This window comes from Rattus rattus, chromosome 12 (genome assembly GCF_011064425.1).
Source record: "Rattus rattus isolate New Zealand chromosome 12, Rrattus_CSIRO_v1, whole genome shotgun sequence".
In the NCBI taxonomy this organism is placed as follows: Eukaryota; Metazoa; Chordata; class Mammalia; order Rodentia; family Muridae; genus Rattus; species Rattus rattus.
Genome location: NC_046165.1, coordinates 69,435,300 through 69,453,346, shown reverse-complemented (window position 1 = coordinate 69,453,346; position 18,047 = coordinate 69,435,300). Strand labels below are relative to the sequence as shown.

General features: G+C 47.4%; 1 protein-coding gene across 5 annotated transcripts; it reads left to right on the top strand.

The window, feature by feature from the left end:
* Positions 1-2,107: 2,107 nt before the first annotated feature.
* Positions 2,108-12,540, top strand: Dcaf11 (DDB1 and CUL4 associated factor 11). Of its 5 annotated transcripts, none has more exons than XM_032917487.1 (16): positions 2,108-2,219; positions 2,445-2,711; positions 3,327-3,523; positions 4,995-5,122; positions 5,679-5,806; positions 6,063-6,127; positions 6,395-6,495; positions 6,714-6,860; positions 7,068-7,122; positions 7,439-7,507; positions 7,835-7,892; positions 7,987-8,172; positions 9,152-9,305; positions 9,710-9,862; positions 11,499-11,605; positions 11,708-12,540. In XM_032917487.1, exons 3-16 carry the CDS (start codon positions 3,369-3,371, stop codon positions 11,849-11,851), a joined length of 1,650 nt encoding a protein of 549 aa, XP_032773378.1. In that variant the 5' UTR covers positions 2,108-2,219; positions 2,445-2,711; positions 3,327-3,368; the 3' UTR covers positions 11,852-12,540. The 5 variants fall into 5 exon arrangements, with proteins under 5 accessions (XP_032773378.1, XP_032773377.1, XP_032773379.1 ...); XM_032917486.1 differs by having other exon boundaries at positions 3,289-3,523; XM_032917488.1 differs by having other exon boundaries at positions 3,156-3,500.
* Positions 12,541-18,047: the final 5,507 nt, after the last annotated feature.

The window sequence follows — 18,047 nt, the reverse complement described above, 5'->3', positions numbered from 1 at the left end:
GATTTGAACTCAGGACCTCTGGAAGAGCAGTCAGTGCTCTTAACCACTGACCCATCTCTCCAGCCCCCCTCCCTGTGTTTTATATACATATTATTAATTTATTGATATTTCTCCTCTTCTTAGCACTTACAAATCTTAAACATAGTCAAACTGCAACTCTGTCATCAAAACAGGAGGGACAGGCTGGGAAGGTGGTTCAGTAATAAAGTACAAGCAGGAGCACCTGAATTCTGGTCCCCGGTACCCAATCTGAAAAGTCCAGCACTGCCCATGTCATGTGACTGGAATGCCAGGGCTAAGAAGCTGACAGAAGAGTTCCTTTGCTGGCTAGCCGGTTTGGCCAATCGGCTAGCTCCAAATTAAGTGAGAGGCCTTGTCTCAAAAACTAAGTTGGTAAAAATGTTTTTAAAGAAGACATGAAAGTAGGAGGGGCTTGAAGAGGGAGTATGAGAGGGAGGGAGGGGGAGCAGTTGGAGTGGCTGTGACCAAGATATACTGTATTTATCTATAAAATTCTTAAAAAGTAGATAAAAAATACTCTAAATAATTTGGAAATTTTTGAGGAAGACACCAGCCATCCACTTCAGGCCTCTACACCAATTGATACATGTGTTCACAAGCACCAGAACACACTTGACCACACAAACACAGACCTTTTTTCTGTACCTAATCATAATGTTTTGTTCATGTTATACCTTTGTTATTGTCCATTTTGTTATTTACTTGCATAAAGATTGGATTTTTTAAATTTTAAAAATTTTAATTTTTAAAAAAATTTAATTTTTTTTTATTTGGGTGGGTGTAGATGAGTAGGGAGGTACACGTGTGAGTTCTGAGGACAACTCATAGGAGTCCATTCTCTCCTAAGTCATAAGACTTAGTAGTAAGCACCTTTATCTAGCAAACACCCTTACCTGCTGAACCACCTCACTGGCTCAAATTTGATTATTTTTATATTTTATGAAGAAGTGCAACAACATTGGTTTTGTTGTTGTTGTTGCTGCTGCTGTTGTGTGCGTGCATGCGTGGGCAAGTTTGATTATTGATAGAAGTATCACTAGGTCACAGTTCAGGGCTATGAGGACTGGCTAGGACCGGTTAGAAAGATAAAGCATCTCTCAGATAAGACATTGTGAAAAGGTGCACGAGTAGAAATAAGGCACTTATAGGCACATTTGATTGGAAGACAAAAATTTTAATAATTTTTAAAAGATTTTATTTATTTACTGTATGCACGTGAGTACACTGTGGCTTTCTTCAGACACAACAGAAGAGGGCATCAGATCCCATTACAGATGGTTGTGAGCCACCATGTGGTTGCTAGAAATTGAACTCAGAGGACCTTGGCAAGAGCAATCAGTGCTCTTAACCACTGAGCCATCTCTCCAGCCCTAGATAAAATTTTTAAATGAAGTTAGTAATCAGGTTGGGAAGTCTGTATTTGAAGTAATATATATTTTTAAAAAACCGGAAAAAAAAATCACTGGTCAGCTCTTAAGAACGAAATACTTTTAAGAGCATACGTGAGCAGATCAACATGGAAAAAGTCTCGAGTGTGGAAAAATGGCAACTGTGAAAATAAACCTCAAGTAATCAGTTAAAAAATATCTACAGAACATATAAGAATTTGAGTAGTAAGGAAGGAAAAATACTTTCTAAAATTATTACAGACTTTCCAGACCAGATAACCCAGATAAATAGGAATCCTGAAAGCTCGGTGTATGTTAGAAATACCTGTCCACATAATTAATGGAGACCAGCCAAATAACAAAATGCTGGGCGCTTGTTTACAATTAAGAATTTTACAACCAATGGGCAGTTTAACCATCGTCAGTGTGGACCGGGAGAAAATGTTGGGGTCTCCGGCCTAGAGACCAGGGGAAACCTTACAGGACCTGTCACAAGCTGGTCCAGGGTACTGAGGTGTCCTCAGGGTGGCCCAGCTCTGGGCCAAGGCCAACGTCACCAGCCTCTCCGCTCCCTGGCCTGGGAAATCATCCCAGACAAGGTAGGGCTCGGCCTTGGACTCACCCAAGTTATTCATAAACCCGCAGGAGGCGGCGCGCGATTGAAGCCTAGGGAAGGTCGGCAAAGCCCAGACCCAGGGAGCGCGTGCGCACTACGCAACCGGAAAGACTCCGTGGAGGGCCGCGACATTTAGGGAGCGTCTGCAAAGACCAGGAAAGGAAGCCAGGGGTCGTCTAACAAGACCGCCGCGGGTAAGCCGGTACACCGCAGGATGGAAAGGCCTGGGTTCCACCAGTGAGGACTGCTTTCGACAGGCCGCTGGCGCTACAGCCAGGGAAAAACGGTTGAACTGGGGTTGCTGGGAGCTGAGGGAATAGGAGCGGCTGGGCATGCAGTAAAAAAAAACACTCGAGGCCAAGCGACCTTAAGGGACCACCTCGCGGACTTTACGTCTAGCTCCGCTATCTCTAATGCAGGCCGCAGCCAATTCCAGTCCGCTACGACTTAACGCCCCCCCTTGGGTTAAGAAATTTCTCCAGCCCACCCATCAATCACGGTCCCAGCTGTCCAATCAGCGGACCAAGGGGGCGGAACATCGAGGAGCGTCGAGTGACGTCATCAGGCCTGGCAGTCAGAGGCGTGACGGACGAGGCTCGCGACTTAGGAGCTGTTAGCCGGCGCGGCAGCGGTAGGCGGTGTAAACAGGGCCTCGCCCCTGCGGGTCCTGCGACGGCTCCTGGCTGGTGAGTGACCTCGCGTGGGGCGGTAACCGCCAGACGCCGGGGGAGGTGCTTCTCCACTTTCCCTCCCCCTGTTGTACACACCCCCGGCGCACCACGTGGGTGTGAAGCTAAACTGGAGGGGGTGTTAGGCTGACTTCTAACCTCATTGGCTGTTGCTGCTGCCGGCCCTCTCAAGAAATTTCTCTGATTGGTCAGCAGAGGGGGGCGTCGGGGGTCTGAGTTCTAACGCTTCTGGTTGGTTGTATGAGATAAGCTAGTGAAGTGCGTTCTTCCGCAAGGGGTTTTGATTGGTCAGCCGGAGAGGTTATCTGGGATTCCGCCACCCGGGGCCGGGGACTTTGATAGGTGAGTTTGGTTAGGAAAATGAGAAATTCCTCTTCATGGACTCTCATTAGTACGGTAGGGTTACACCCTAGGTTTCATGTGGCTTTCTTTGCTTCACAGGATTGAGGAAGGTTTATGTTCCCGAAACCTTGGGAGCTGTCATAGCTAAAGAGAAGGAAATCTCAGTCTCCTGGAGGGGTCACCCCTCTAAAGATAGCTTCTGCCCCGTTTCTGGAAACCCTGATATTTCTAGAGCAGGATTTGCTTTCACCAAACCCAATTTGGAGACAGGAGAAGCCCCTGCACAGGATATAAGGATGCTGTAACCAGAACATGGGATCACGGAACAGCAGCAGCGCAGGATCCGGGTCCTTAGAACCCTCCGAGGGCTTGTCCCGAAGAGGGGCTGGCCTGCGTCGTAGTGAGGAAGAAGAAGAAGAGGATGAAGATGTGGATCTGGCCCAGGTACTGGCCTATCTCCTCCGCAGGTAACTTACCCTCTGCTGTGACACTAAGTGTCACCCCAATATCTTGACCTCAACTTCAGGCAGGAAAAGTGCAGAGGATAGGGAATGGTACTGTCCCAGGACAACGTTTGTGTTTGAACAGGACGACCTTTCCCTGCTGGATGTCCATACTCTCTACGCAGCTCCATACCCAAAATGGTTCTTACCTAGGGCACAGCTTGAGGGACCTCTCAGGGGGAGTCTTTTTGGCTGTGACAACACAAATTTAATCTGTTTTCCAAGAAAATAAAACAAGAAATGGAGAGGGATTATGGAGGAAAGGAGAGATGTGAGAAGAGTTGGGAAGGGGGGTGTTAAATCACTTGCTATGTGAGATGAAGCCATGTGGATTTACTTGAAAAACAAGTTTACATCGACCTTACTAGCCCTGCTCTTAAGAAAAGAATACCCTGAAGGGGGTGACCACCAGGAACTAAGAACGACTTGAATACTTGGCTTTGTTTGCGGGCCTGTGGTTCCTTGGGAAAAGACAAACCTAGTGTCCCTTCGGACATTGTGTTCTGTGCTGTATTCCTACAGCAACGGCTGTGAGAGTTGTCACTGTCAGCTTGACAGGGTCTGGAGTCACCTAGGGGACAGCACACCTAGGAGGGATGGATTCTTTAGCCTCTCTGGGCAGGCCTGGAAGGGATTATAGCGATTGGGTTCGTTGATGAGGAAGACCCACACTGAACATGAGTGGCACCATCCCTTGGGTGTGGGTCCTAGACTGTATAAAAAGGAGAAAGGTAGCTAAACACAACCATTCATCCCGCCCTCTTCCCTGGTTGTGAATACTCTGTAGCCCGCTGTTCCTGTCCCTGCTGCTTTGACTGCCCCGCCATGATAGACTCTGCCCTTGAGCCATGAGCCACAATTAGCGTCTCTCACTGAAGGAGCTTTTGTTGGGGTATTTTATCATGACAGGAAAGGATTCTAAGGAATAGAGATGGATGCTCTCCTGATTCTTAGCCCTTGAACTTGGGGTGTAGCTTTGTGGTAGAAGCTTATCCAGTATGCACTGAGCCCCTGGGTTCAGTCCTTAGCCCTGAGACAAATCAGTTAGTAGGTCAGTCTTCATAGCCCGTTAGAACTCTGTGCTCTTACTCAAGAGTTCAAACTAGTTCCCTACTGTGTCTTTTTGTGTGTTTGCTTTGTTTTGTTTATTTTTGAGGCAGAGCTTCTCTGTAGCCCTGGCTGCCCTGGAACTCACTCTGTAGACCAGGCTTGCCTGGAACTCACAGAGATCCACCTGCCTCTGCCTCCCAAGTGCTGGGATTAAAGGCGTGCTCCACTACTGCCTGGCCCTCTATGACTTGTAGGAAACTTAAAATCCAACTTCAAAATGAGAACCAAATGTACTAGGAGCTAGACAGCCATTGACTCCAGCCAGATAGCCATTGGTTAGATGGGAGAAGGGATCCCCTCCTTTATAATGGGGATCTCTCCACAGAGGCCAAGTGAGGTTGGTGCAAGGTGGAGGTGCAGCAAATTTACAACTCATCCAGGCCCTCTCAGACTCAGAGGAAGAGCATGACAGTGCCTGGGACGGTCGCCTTGGAGATCGATACAACCCACCTGGTAAGAGGAGAGGCCATCTAATGTTTTTTTGTGTTTGTGTTTTCTTTCTTTTTTTTTTTTTTTGATTATTTATTTTATGTATATTGAGTACACTGTAGCTGTCCTCAGACACACCAGAAGAGGGCATCAGATCTCATTACAGATGGTTGTGAGCCACCATGTGGTTGCTGGGAATTGAACTCAGGACCTCTGGAAGAGCAATCAGTGCTCTTAACCAGTTTCCAGTCCCTTGTGTTTTGTTTCTAAGACTGGGTCTCTCTGTATCTCTGGCTGTTCTAGAATTCTCAGTTTAATCCAGATCTGCCTTCCTCTGCCTCCCAGGTGCTGGGATGAAAGCCATGCATAACTGATAATCTGATATTAATGTTGGAAGATGTTCACTAGACTTTTTTACCTTTAAAGTGAATCAGTCTTCTGAAGCTTAGTATGTTAAATGAAAAGAGAATTCAGGGGACGAGGGAATCCTTGTAGCCAACCACATCGAGTGGGCACAGTTTTGCTAGCTCATGTCTGGGCTGTAAGTCCTGGAACAAAACTTCTTTTTTGGTACTCACAGTGGATGCAACCCCTGACACCCGGGAGCTGGAGTACAATGAGATCAAAACTCAGGTGGAATTGGCCACGGGGCGGCTGGGACTCAGGAGGAATGCTCAGGAGCATAGCTTCCCTCGAATGCTACACCAGGTAGGCCTTTCTGCCTCTCGTCAGCCTGGCAGCAGACCTGTTGAGGCCAGAAGTTCTGCTAGCTCCTGAAAAAAGGATGTAAACTTCCAAGGAAACCTCACATGTGGGGGCTCGAGTGTGTTAGCAGCCTGCATCCTGGTGCTCTGGGCTGTTTGCTTTTTGTAGCAAGAGAAATACCCTTGGAGGAGGGGGACTGGGTGTGATTACAGTGGCCCTCCAGTTCTGCTAGCAATATTCCCCAATCCCTTCCATTTAGAGAGAACGGGGCCTCTGCCACCGGGGAAGCTTCTCCCTTGGAGAACAGTCTCGAGTGATGTCTCAGTGAGTATGGGGTTTGGTGGAGAGACCCTAGCGGCCAGCTAGACCTTATCTTCTATACTTGGAAGGGTGTAAGTTAAAGGTTTCTCAGAAATATTAAGACTAGTTTGAAAGGGGCTGAAGATGTGAAAGTAAACGAAATAGAGAAGTATGAAGAATGACAGGACAGACAAGGGGATTATATCCAAGGCCAAAGGGATATGCTGCATTCCGTTCTGCTGAGTCCTTCTCACTCAGAGCTCCCCTCTCCTTCTCTCTCCCCTTCTCTAGCTTCTTGCCCAATGATCTAAGCTTCACTGATACCTACTCTCAGAAGGCTTTCTGTGGCATCTACAGCAAAGATGGTCAAATCTTCATGTCTGCTTGCCAAGGTACTGGATCCTAGTCTTATTAACTGCCTTAACCTAAAACAAAATATTTCCAACTAGACTAGAAAGCCTCAGACCCAGGGAACTCAAAACCTGGCTTAGAGATGCTTAGCCTCGAGATGGTACATCGAGAGAGACCTCAGATACATCAAGCAAATGAGGTCTGATGTAGAAGGCTACAAGGAAGAGAGTCCATACTTTTGCCTGATTCCTCTCTGCAGATCAAACGATCCGACTGTACGACTGTCGGTATGGCCGCTTCCACAAGTTTAAAAGCATCAAGGCCCGGGATGTAGGCTGGAGTGTCCTGGATGTGGCCTTCACTCCTGATGGAAACCACTTCCTGTACTCCAGCTGGTCTGACTACAGTGAGTGTGGGCCCCACCTCTGCCGTGTCTCCAGCTTGGGACCTGAGGCCACCATGTGTTCTCTTCTAAGATAAGATACCATGCTGTGTCCTCAGAGAATCGCTCCCAAAGTTCTCTGACATCTCTGCCATTCGCTTTATCCCTTCTTGGTTTTACTTCCATTCTCTCTCCCTCAATCCTGAAGAACCCTTGTTTCTCTTCTCTCAGTTCATATCTGCAGCATCTATGGGGAAGGAGACACACACACTGCCCTGGATTTAAGGTATTGGCTTTTTCTTGTCACACTTATCAGAGACTTCTCCAAGAAGGCTTTCCAGGAGTGCCTCTTGAGCAGAGCTCCCACCCAGATGAACAAGTACACCGCTTGCAATTTCTCTGTGTGGCTTCCTGAGAGCACTGCCCATCCTGTGAGCTCTAGTTTACAGGCTTACTTCTGGGTTCTCAGAGGTGATCTGCATGCTAGCATGGGTTGGTGGGTCTTCTGCGTCCCCTTCTTTATAATCTTTGTCACATGCTTGCTAGGATGACAAAAAGCGAAAGGACATCCACTTAGCCTAGCTCCTCCTTTGCTTCCGTAGGCCAGATGAACGTCGCTTTGCTGTCTTTTCCATTGCTGTCTCCTCAGATGGACGAGAAGTACTAGGAGGGTGAGCATTGTGGGAAATGTCTACCTTGATTGGGGAGGTAAGAGTTCTGCCAGAGGTAGTCTCTGCTGTTAACAGAGACGGCACTACCAGCTGTGGAAAACAACTTGCCTTCTCCAAGGTCAAGGTTTACGAGTTGCTTCACTCTTGCTCACCAGTTCCCTGCATGAGGTCGAAGGTCTCAGGCCTCCTTGAAAGCTAAGCCACTGCTCCGTCCATATGTGAAAGAACACAAGAGCTCACTCCCTAGTTGAGTTCCTCAGCAGGACTCTCCTGAGAACACAGAGAAATAGTCTTGGCTCTACAACCCTCTTATCTCATGTCTTACAGAGCCAATGATGGCTGCCTTTATGTCTTTGACCGAGAACAAAACCGGCGTACTCTTCAGGTATTGTTTGTGAAACAAAAGCATCCTCCTTCTGGTCTTTGACCTATTTCAAGACTCGAGAAACCCTAAAACCCTTAGCTTCCTGTTCCTCTAGATTGAGTCTCATGAGGATGATGTGAATGCAGTGGCCTTTGCTGACATAAGCTCCCAGATCCTGTTCTCTGGGGGAGACGATGCCATCTGCAAAGTGTGGGACCGACGCACCATGCGGGAGGATGACCCCAAGCCTGTGGGGGCACTGGCTGGCCACCAGGATGGCATCACCTTCATTGACAGCAAGGTAAGCAGAGAGACAAGGCTGCATAGCTGTGCTCTTAAGGTTCTGGTTGCCCAGGAGGGTGTGACAGGGACTGGTTTGGAAATCCAAAAGCTCCTCTTTAGAGTGTGCAGGAACTGGAGTTTAGGAGAAGTGTTTAAGCCAAGAGACACGCGTGTCTTCTGTGCACCTCTTAGGAGGTCAGTCTACAAAGACCAAGGCAGGACTTACAAGATGGGGCTGGGGAGATGGCTGAGTGGTGAAGAGCTGTTCTTCCACAGGACTCAGATTCAGTTCCCAGCACACACAGCAGCTTACAACCGTCTGTAACTCCAGTTCCAGGAGATCAAATGCAGGCAAAACACCCATACACATAAGAAATAAATTACTAAAGAAAGTAGAAAACCATTTAGTCCAAGTTAGAATGAGGAACACAGCTGGTACTCTGTGATAGGCATTTTCTCTCCCTCGGTGACACAGATATAGGCCAGATTAGACCAGATTAAAAGTAGATAAAGGCAGGTTTATTAGGAGGCAGCTCTCGGGTGGGTTCATCAATCACTCAGGTGGAGGTCAGTGAAGTCACACATCCAGGCTAACTCAAGGAGGGTTTATGGAGCTTAGGCGAACAGTGATGATGTTCCAGCCAGGAGCTAGGATTGTGTCTATGCACGGTCAAACCTGAGTCCCTGATCAGGCACTCTTGAGTGGGCTTCTGGAAACACAAAGACTAGGAATTATGACATGTTAGCCCAGAGTTTCTCCAAGTGGGCAGGGGAGTTTCTCTGAGCAGGCAGGGTTGACAGAAGGCAGGCAGATGGGGTTTCCTAGCTTGTGTGGGGGATGGGCAGAGGTTCCAGCCTAATTCTCTGGACAAAACCCTGGAGATGAGGAGATCTGAAGCAGGACCTCAAAGGTGCGCTCATCTGGATGAGCAGAGGCACCGCGCTGGCAGCCCAAGCTTGACAGGCTCTCGTGCATCTGTCCATTCTTGCATTCCTAGGGTGATGCCCGGTATCTCATCTCCAACTCCAAAGATCAGACCATTAAGCTTTGGGATATCAGACGCTTTTCCAGCCGAGAAGGCATGGAAGCGTCACGACTGGCTGCCACACAGCAGAACTGGGACTATCGCTGGCAGCAGGTGCCCAAGAAAGGTAAGAGTCAGGATGAAGCTAAGGCCTGGGAGGCAAAAGTTGGCCGTGGCTAAAGTACATGACCACTAGGATGGCCTGGGTGGTTGTCTGTTGCCGGGAGTCCCAGAGCCCTCCCCTCAGTCTTTTCCTTTAGACCTTTTATTGGTTAAAGCATGAAGGAGAGGGATTCCAAGGCTTGGGGGACATAAAACCCACCAACACAAGAGTATTTTAGTATCATTGACATTGTCAACTCAGCAGGGCCGTATTGGTGACTTTTCTCACATGGGGAAAGTCAGCTGTTTACAGCTGGGTAGCCTGTTGTCTTTGAGTGTTGATCTCCATGAAGAGCTGGTGGCACAGGACAGTTCACTCACTCACTCAGCTAAGGCTCACCTCCAACACCATGTATTATCCTTACCCAGCCTGGAAGAAGTTGAAGCTCCCAGGTGACAGCTCCTTGATGACCTACAGAGGCCATGGAGTGCTTCACACTCTGATCCGATGCCGATTCTCCCCAGCCCACAGCACGGGCCAGCAGTTCATCTATAGCGGCTGTTCTACTGGCAAAGTGGTTGGTAAGGATGTTGTGAGAACAGGCCTTAAGAGGCAGGCATGTTTCTCTGGCATTCCCTCTGTAACTACAGTGAGCACCTTAATAACAGCTAAGGGAGATTTCATCTAGCTTGGAGCAGGAAAGGCTTAAACAAGAAACTAGGAAGTGTTTGTATGCACTTTTAATTAAGAAAGGGAACATAGAATGCTAGTTAGTAAATAAATTACCACAAACATAATCCTGGTTTCACCCAGTCAAGGGAAAGGATCACAGGTGAAAGGTGGGAGGGCCACAGAGACAAGCAAATGACAGAAGGGCAGCATTGAGTTGCTGGGCATAGGAACTCATGCCTGTGATTCCACATTAGGAGGTGAAGAGTTGCTGTGAGTTCAAGGCCAGCCTGCACTACATCATCAGTTTGGGCCAGATCAGCTATAAAGCGAGGCCCTGCCTCTCAGAGTAAAAGGCAGCATGAGTAGGAAACGTCACAGAGGCTCTAAAGCAGGCTAAGGAAATGTCAGGCAGCACTTGCTGTGCAAGCATGAAGATCTGAGCTCAGGTCCCCAGACCCCACTCATGGTGATACAATGAATCCCCATTGCCCAGGTTGGGGGAGCTGCAGGAGGGTCCCAGAACTTGTAGGCCAACCAGTCAGCAAGCTACCAGTTTCTCAGCCAGACAGTGGTGTCACATGCCTTTAATTGCAGTACTCGGGAGGCAGATGCAGGTAGATCTCAGAGTTTGAGGCCAGCCTGGTCTGCAAGAGTAAGTTCCAGGACAGCCAGGGCTACATAGTGAGACCCTGTCTCCCCTACCTTGCAAAATAAAACAAAGTAAAACAAAAGAAATAAATAAGGAAGGAAGACTCATCTCAAAAACATAAAGTAGAGAGTGGTCAGAGTAGCTGCCATTGACCCGTGGTCTCCACATACGCATGCATTCACTGGCAGATGTTGCACCCACTCAACCGCACACTGACTAAAGTTGGAAGAGCAGAAGTGTGCTTGTCAGACAGTGAACACAAGCACGCATCTACCCGGGCTGGGATTCACTGTTGGTACCTTCCATGCCTTGGTAAAAGTGTCTATTTTATCGTATTTTTATGAGGCAGGGTTTCTCTGTGTAGTCCTGGCTGTCCTGGAACTCACTCTGTAGACCAGGCTGGCCTCAGAGATTCACCTGCCTCTGCTTCCCGAGTGCTGGGATTAAAGGCGTGAGCCAGGCCTGACATTGGTACAAGTTTTAAAGCCAGTGCATTTCTGTTTTTCATTTTGTTTGAGACTGGAACAGTGTAACCCAGACTGGTCTTGCAACTATAAACCTAGGGCAGGCCTTGAACTCCTGCCTCCTGCTTTCACCAGTGTTGAGGGTCAGGAGCTCAAGGCCAGCCCTAGGTTTATAGTGTGTTTTCTTCACAGTCGTCCTTGAGACAGTAGCTAAAGGCCAGGGATCCCACATTCCATTCCACACCTTCAACCCAAGGTAGGAGCAGGCACAAGAGAAGGAGGCAGGTAGAGCACCATCCTCTGAGGTGGCCCTTGCTCCCATGGGCAAGTAGGATGCTGCCTGAGAAGCAAGTCAGTGGTGCCGCTGTGGGGGCTGAAGGGCAGTGGGAAGTTTCTCCAGCAGCCCTGTCTACTCTGGCTTTTCCTGCACAGTATATGACCTCTTAAGCGGCCACATTGTGAAGAAGCTGACCAATCACAAGGCCTGTGTGCGTGATGTCAGTTGGCATCCCTTTGAAGAGAAGATTGTCAGCAGTTCGGTGAGGTTACAGGGGTTGGGGGTGGGAGGACCCACCCATGTGCCTAGAACTGGGACCTGGGAGGGGCATCTCCCTGACTGCTTGCCACTTTCTGATCTGCAGTGGGATGGGAGCCTACGCCTGTGGCAGTACCACCAAGCTGAGTACTTCCAGGATGACATGACCGAGTCTGACGTGAACAGAGTCTGTTCCAGTGGCCCTGCTCCGGTGCCCTGCCCATCTGTGGCCTTTTCCTCACCTCAGTAGATCTGACCTCCAGTTCTGTATAGGGTGAATTCTCAGCATATTCTCTGCCTCCTCCTTCCTTTCCCCATCTGGGGAGTAAGTGGAAGAACTGCTGACACTGGGTAGTGAGAGACAGAAACCCAGAGTCTGGGCCCAGGCTGAGCCTGGACTGCCCACCCCCAAACTGGGCCAAGTGGTTTCCTCATGCATTCATACCCAGTCTGCTTGGATTTCTATCTCTAGCCAGAATGTGGCCGGACATCCATTATCTGGGGTGCAGCTTCTGCCAACAAGAGTCTTGAGTGTTTTAATCATGTTCTGATGTTAGATATGGCTCATAGTGTAGACACGAGGAATAAATAGACCCATTAGCCTTTTGCCCAGGTCTTCACACCAAGAGTTAGATTGACCAACCAGGGCCCAGTATACTGGCCTTTCTGAGATCTTTGAGGGAGTACAGGGTGGGCAGGGATGTGTTTCCTCTGGGGTGGGAACTGTGTCTGCTCTCATACTTGGCCTTTGAAGTGAAGAGACTGGTCTGACGTGTGGGTCTCAGAAGCTCCGCAGGGCCCTACTTGCCATTGGATCCTGTCTTTGCTGGTGGCCAGCAGCTTCAACAAAAGAGGATAAAACAGGACTTCTTCCACCTTCTCACTGGCTGTGGCTCTCCCAATAAACTGTCTGTGGGAAACTGGCTCCCTTTTCTTCTATCTGGGGTATGTTGTCTTCTCACTTCAGGGAAGCAGGTTTAAACCGGCTGCAGCAGTAAATACTGTAATCTCCTTACTTGCAACTAAGGACAAAGGGCCAGAAGTTGAAGGTCATCCTCAGCTACATACATAATCAGGGTGGGGCTAGACTATTGTTACTTGAGAGCCTGTCTCAGAAAAACCAAATAATAAAAGTTCCAACAGAGAGTATGCTACTCTATAAGAGAAATACACTTTGATGACTCAAAAAAAAAAAAATCTACAGGGGCTGGAGAGATGGCTCAGAGGTTAAGAGGTCCTGAGTTCAAATCCCAGCAACCACATGGTGGCCTACAACCATCTGTAATAAGTTCTGATGCCCTCTTCTGGTGTGTCCGGACAGCTTCAGTGTACTCATATAATTAATAAATAAATCATTTTTTAAAGTGGTACAAATCCAGATATTTAAAAAAAAGAAAAAAAGACTAGCCTACTTCTCAGCCTTTAAAAAAAAAAGAAAGTTCTACAATAACTTCATAAGGCTAGTAACAGGCTTTCCTCTCCAACCCAGAAACTGCACTGTGTCGATCTGGAGACAGTAGATGATAAGCACATTTTCTCTTCTAGCGCAGGCGTGCTCTGCTCCGGAGCTGTTCCACTGTAGAACCCACAGCCAGAGAACCTGAACGCTCTAGCCAGTCCTCTCAGACCCAAGCTCCTTCAGCTGGCAAGAAGGCTCTCGCCCAGCGAAGATGCCTGCCACCATGCTGACAGCTGAGCTCAATGCCTGGAGCGCACACAATAGGAGGAGGAAACTCACTTCCAGACACAGACACAAAAATAACTGTAATAAACTCCCAGCACTCGGAGTTCAAGGCCAGCCTGGACTACAAAATGAATTCCAGGACAGCCAGGGCACACAGAGAAACCCTACAGTGACAATGTTGGTGTTTTGGTTTCTTTGAAAAACAGAAATACTGTGGAAATGTGTTTTCATTTTGAACCCAGGTGTGGGCTATGGGGCTGCTTCAGGCTAACCACAGCAGCTCCCTGTGATTTGCCTCATGCTCTAGAAGAATCATGATAGTTTCTGCAATTCTGTGGCATTTATAATTCTGGGGACATTTCTGAAGGTATATCAATGCTTGACCCTGAGCGGTGGCTTGTTGCTGGGTTATTTGGTTGATGGTTCTTCAAGGAGGTTGGTTGCAGTTTGTTAGGTGATCATGTACAAAAGGAAAAAAGAAAAATTAGATATCCTGACAGCCAAGATAAAACTTATCCCAAGGAACTCAGTCCCTAATCAGCAGGAAGATAACGTCACCCCTTTCCAGTCATTGATATTCTTTTTTTCTCTCCTATCTAGTATTAGGAGGTTGAAAGGGTGGAAGAAAAGGGTTGGAGAAAGGTATAAGAACCCACAAAGTAGGGGTTGGAGATTTAGCTCAGTGGTAGAGCACTTGCCTAGCAAGGCGGAGGCCCTGGGTTCGGTCCTCAGCTCTGGGAAAAAAAAAAAAAAAAGACAAAATAACAAAAAGAACCCACAAAGTAGCAAAAGATTAGCTACTGAGAAAAAGAGGGGAGAGAGAGAACCCAAGCCCAAAAACAAGCCAAAGTTCAGATGAAGTAGCATCTTTCTTTCACTTACTGCAATAACAATAAACAGAGCTTTCCTGGCATGTCATACTGTTTAAGGCAATTTGTAAACTGGGTATGCACTTGAAGGGGTGGTCTTAGACAAGAGTGGGGGGGTGTTTTCTTGTTTGGAGGAGGACTCGCTCTCACTACGTCATCTGGGCTGGTCTCCAATGCTTGTGCCCACTTAATCCTCTAGTTTCGTTTCTCTCTGAGTAGCTAGGACGGCAGGCACATACCACACCCGCCCCCAAAAACAACAGTCCAGGGCAGGTGAGATGACTCAGCAGGAGAAGGCACTGGCCACTAGACCTATTGATCTTAGTTCAGTCTCTGAAGCTTGCGTGATGAGAGAACCAACTCCTGCAAGTTGTCCTCTAACCTACTCTGTGTGTGTGTGTGTGTGTGTGTGTGTGTTTAAAAATCGAAAACTGCCTAGAGCTGAGACTGCTTAGGTTAGGTATGGTGGCACTTGCCTATAATCTCAGTACTTAAGAAACGGAAGCAGAGGAATTCCTAGTTCAAGGTCTTAGCTACAGAGCAGTTTTAAAGGCAGCCTAGGCTGCATGAGAGCCTGTCTCAAGACAAAACAGAACACTTCCAACTTGCCTGCCCTTTGGCTCTTTGGCCCAGTGCCCTTTATTTTCTGATGATCAACTTCTGACCAGAGCTCACTGGTCAGTACAGGCTGCTCTTTGGGAATATATCTGGGTTCAATTCTCAGCACCCACACAGAATCACAACCGCTTGTAATTCTTGTAAATCTTAGAGATGAACAGCCTCTTCTGGTCTCCGTGGGCACCAGGCACACAAGTTTTGTGCAGACATGCATAGAAGCAAAATACAGATAAATAAGTTAAATACAGATAAATAAGATACATAAGTTAAAAACAAAGTCCCTTACAAGAGGACAGAGTTTGGTTTACACTACAGGTATCAGTCCATCGCCGAGGGAAGCCAAGGCAGGAATCATGGAGGAGCAACATTGACTCATTCTCTTACATTGAGCTAACTTTTCTATAGAACCCAGAATCATTTGCAGGGGAGGGAGCTGCCCAGAGTGAGCAGGGCCCTCCTGCTAGGTCAGTCATCAAGACAGTACCCCACAGTCATGTCCATAGGACAGTCTCATCTAGGTGATCTCTCCATTGAGGTTTTCCTCTCAGATGACTCTAGGCTGTGTGAACTTGAGGGCTAGAGAGATGACTCAGCAGTTAAGAGCACGGGCTGCTCTTCCAAAGGACCCAGGTTCAATTCCCAGCACCCACATGGCAGCTCACAGCTGTTTCTAACTCCAGGTCTAGGGGACCCAACACCCTCACACAGACATAAATACAGGCAAAACACCAATGCACATGAAATACAAATAATTAAGAAAAAAGAAAAAACTAACTAGAGCCAGGCAGTGGTGGGAGACAGAAGCAGGTGAATGTAAGTTTAATCCCAGCCTGGTTTATAGAGTGAGTTTTAGGACAGCCAGGGTATACAAAGAAACCCTGTGTCAGGAGAAAAACAAAACAAAAAAGAAAAAGGAAGGAAGACAAATGACTAGAATAGTTTCAGTCTGTCATTTCACTCCTAAGATACCAGTTCATCTAGAACCTGTAGTTCAGGGTTCCAAATTTAGAGAAAAATGTGAGTAATGCTTAAAGGCCTCACAGAATACCCATTCTCTGACATGACCATACAATTCTGTTAACAAAATATATGGTACTATTTACAATAGAAATTTAGTCCCAGAGGGGAGAAAAATGAACTCTTAGGGTTTTATGATCTCTAGAATTGTTTGTTGTTGGTTTTTTTGTTGGTGTGTTTTGTTTTGTTGGAGGTCTTGTTTTTGTTTTGGAGTTTGTTGTTGTCTTTGTTTGAGACAGCCTCACTATAGCCTAGGGCTGGAAGAGCAGCCACTATCACTGGGCTGGAACTCACCAGGTAGATCCGGCTGGCAGTGAATGTGAGACACCATGACCAGGCAACTCTTATAAGGTCAACATTTAGTTGGAACTGGCTTATGGGTTCAAAGGTTCAGTCCATTATCATCAAGGCAGGAACATGGTAGCATCCAGGCAGGCATGGTGCAGGAGGAGCTTCGAGTTCTACATCTTCATCTGAAGGCTGCTAGCAGAATACTGGCTTCCAGGCAGCTAGGACAAGGGTATTAAAGCCTGTGTCCACAGTGACACGCCTACTCCAACAAGGTTATATTTCCTAATAGTGCCACTGGGCCAAATGTATACAAACCATGACAATCGTCCCACATCAAAAATTGTTTGGTTTGGTTTGGCTTGGTTTTTTGAGACAGGGTTTCTCTGTGTAGTTCTGGCTGTCCTGGAACTCACTCTGTAGACCAGGCTAGCCTCGAACTTGGAGATCTTCCTGCACCTGCCTCCTGAGTGCTGGAATTAAAGGCATGCGTCACCACTCAACTCAACTTTATGTCTTTTAATTAAATTTAAATTCTTACAAAGATATTATAAATGAACTAAACAGTAACTAAAAGACTTTCAAGCGTGAGAGCATATTGGGTTAGATGTGGAGGTGCACACCTGCTAATCCCAGTGTTTGGGAGGCAAAGGTAAAAGGTAGGATTGTCCCCATTTTGTGCTAGCCAAGGAAAACGAGTAAGACTGTTTCAGAACAATGAAATGAGAAGAAAAGGGGAGAAAGGAAAAGACTGGAGACTCGGTTGCTCTGGGTCCCATCTCCACTACTGCATTAAATTGGACATGGGGTCTGGCCAGGTGGCCCAGTGTGTTCAAATGCTTGCTTGTATGAGCCTGAAAACTGAGTTTGATCTTCAGAACTCACAGTGAAAGTAGAGAACTGATCCCAAAAAGTTGTCACCTGGTATAGCAGGATTTTCTAAGACCTAACGTACTATTAATAATGACGGGCTGGAAAGATGACTCAGTGGTTAAGAGCACTGGCTGCTCTTCCAGAGGTCCTGAGTTCAAATCCCACAACCACATGGTGGCTCACAACCATCTGTAATGAGATCAGATGCCCTCTTCTGGTGTGTCTGAAGACAGCTACAATGTACTTATGTATAATAAATACCTCTTTAAAATAAATAAATAAATAATGACACAGAGACTTCTATTACAGCTGAGAGCTTGGGCATTTTGCTTGGGCAGCCTCCCAGGTAGCTCATCTGACTTAACCCATTACTTAGCCTCTGACCCTATGGGTAGCTCCCTATCTTTCTCTGCTCTGCTGCAATCCACTTCTGTTTCCTCCGTGTCTACTTTCAATTCTCCCGCCTCTGCTTTTCTCTGTGTCACTCCTCTGCCCCGAAGTTCCGCCCTCAACTTTTCTGCCTGAGCAGAATGACCTAATGTACTATAAATAATGACGGGTTGGAGGGATGGCTCAGTGGTTAAGAACACTGGCTGCTCTTCCAGAGGTCCTGAGTTCAATTCCCAGCAACCACATGGTGGCTCACAACCATCTGTAACGGGATCTGATGCCCTCTTCTGGCCTGTAGGTGTACTTGCAGATAGAGTACTCACACATAAAATAAATTAATCTTAAAAAGAAAATACAGAGACATTTTCACACAATGTGAATGGAGGAGGAGGAAAGAAAAAATGAGGGAGGATACTTTGGGTGTAGTTCAGTGGTGGCTTGAGGCCCTGCATTCAGTCCCCAGTTGCTTGAAAAGAATAGGGTTGGCTTTCCTCAGACCCACAACCTGGGTGTCATGGCTTGTTCATTCCCTTCTTTACTAGACCTCCACTGCCCTGAAACCCCCACCACCAGCTTTAAGGAAGGAGGAAAGAAACAGCTACCAAGTAACAGGCACTTTTTGACTGAGAGGCCAGGTTTGTGTGAGCCACGGGCCCAGTAACTGACTAGAGCGCAGACTTAACATTTTGATGGATGCCAGACTGGAT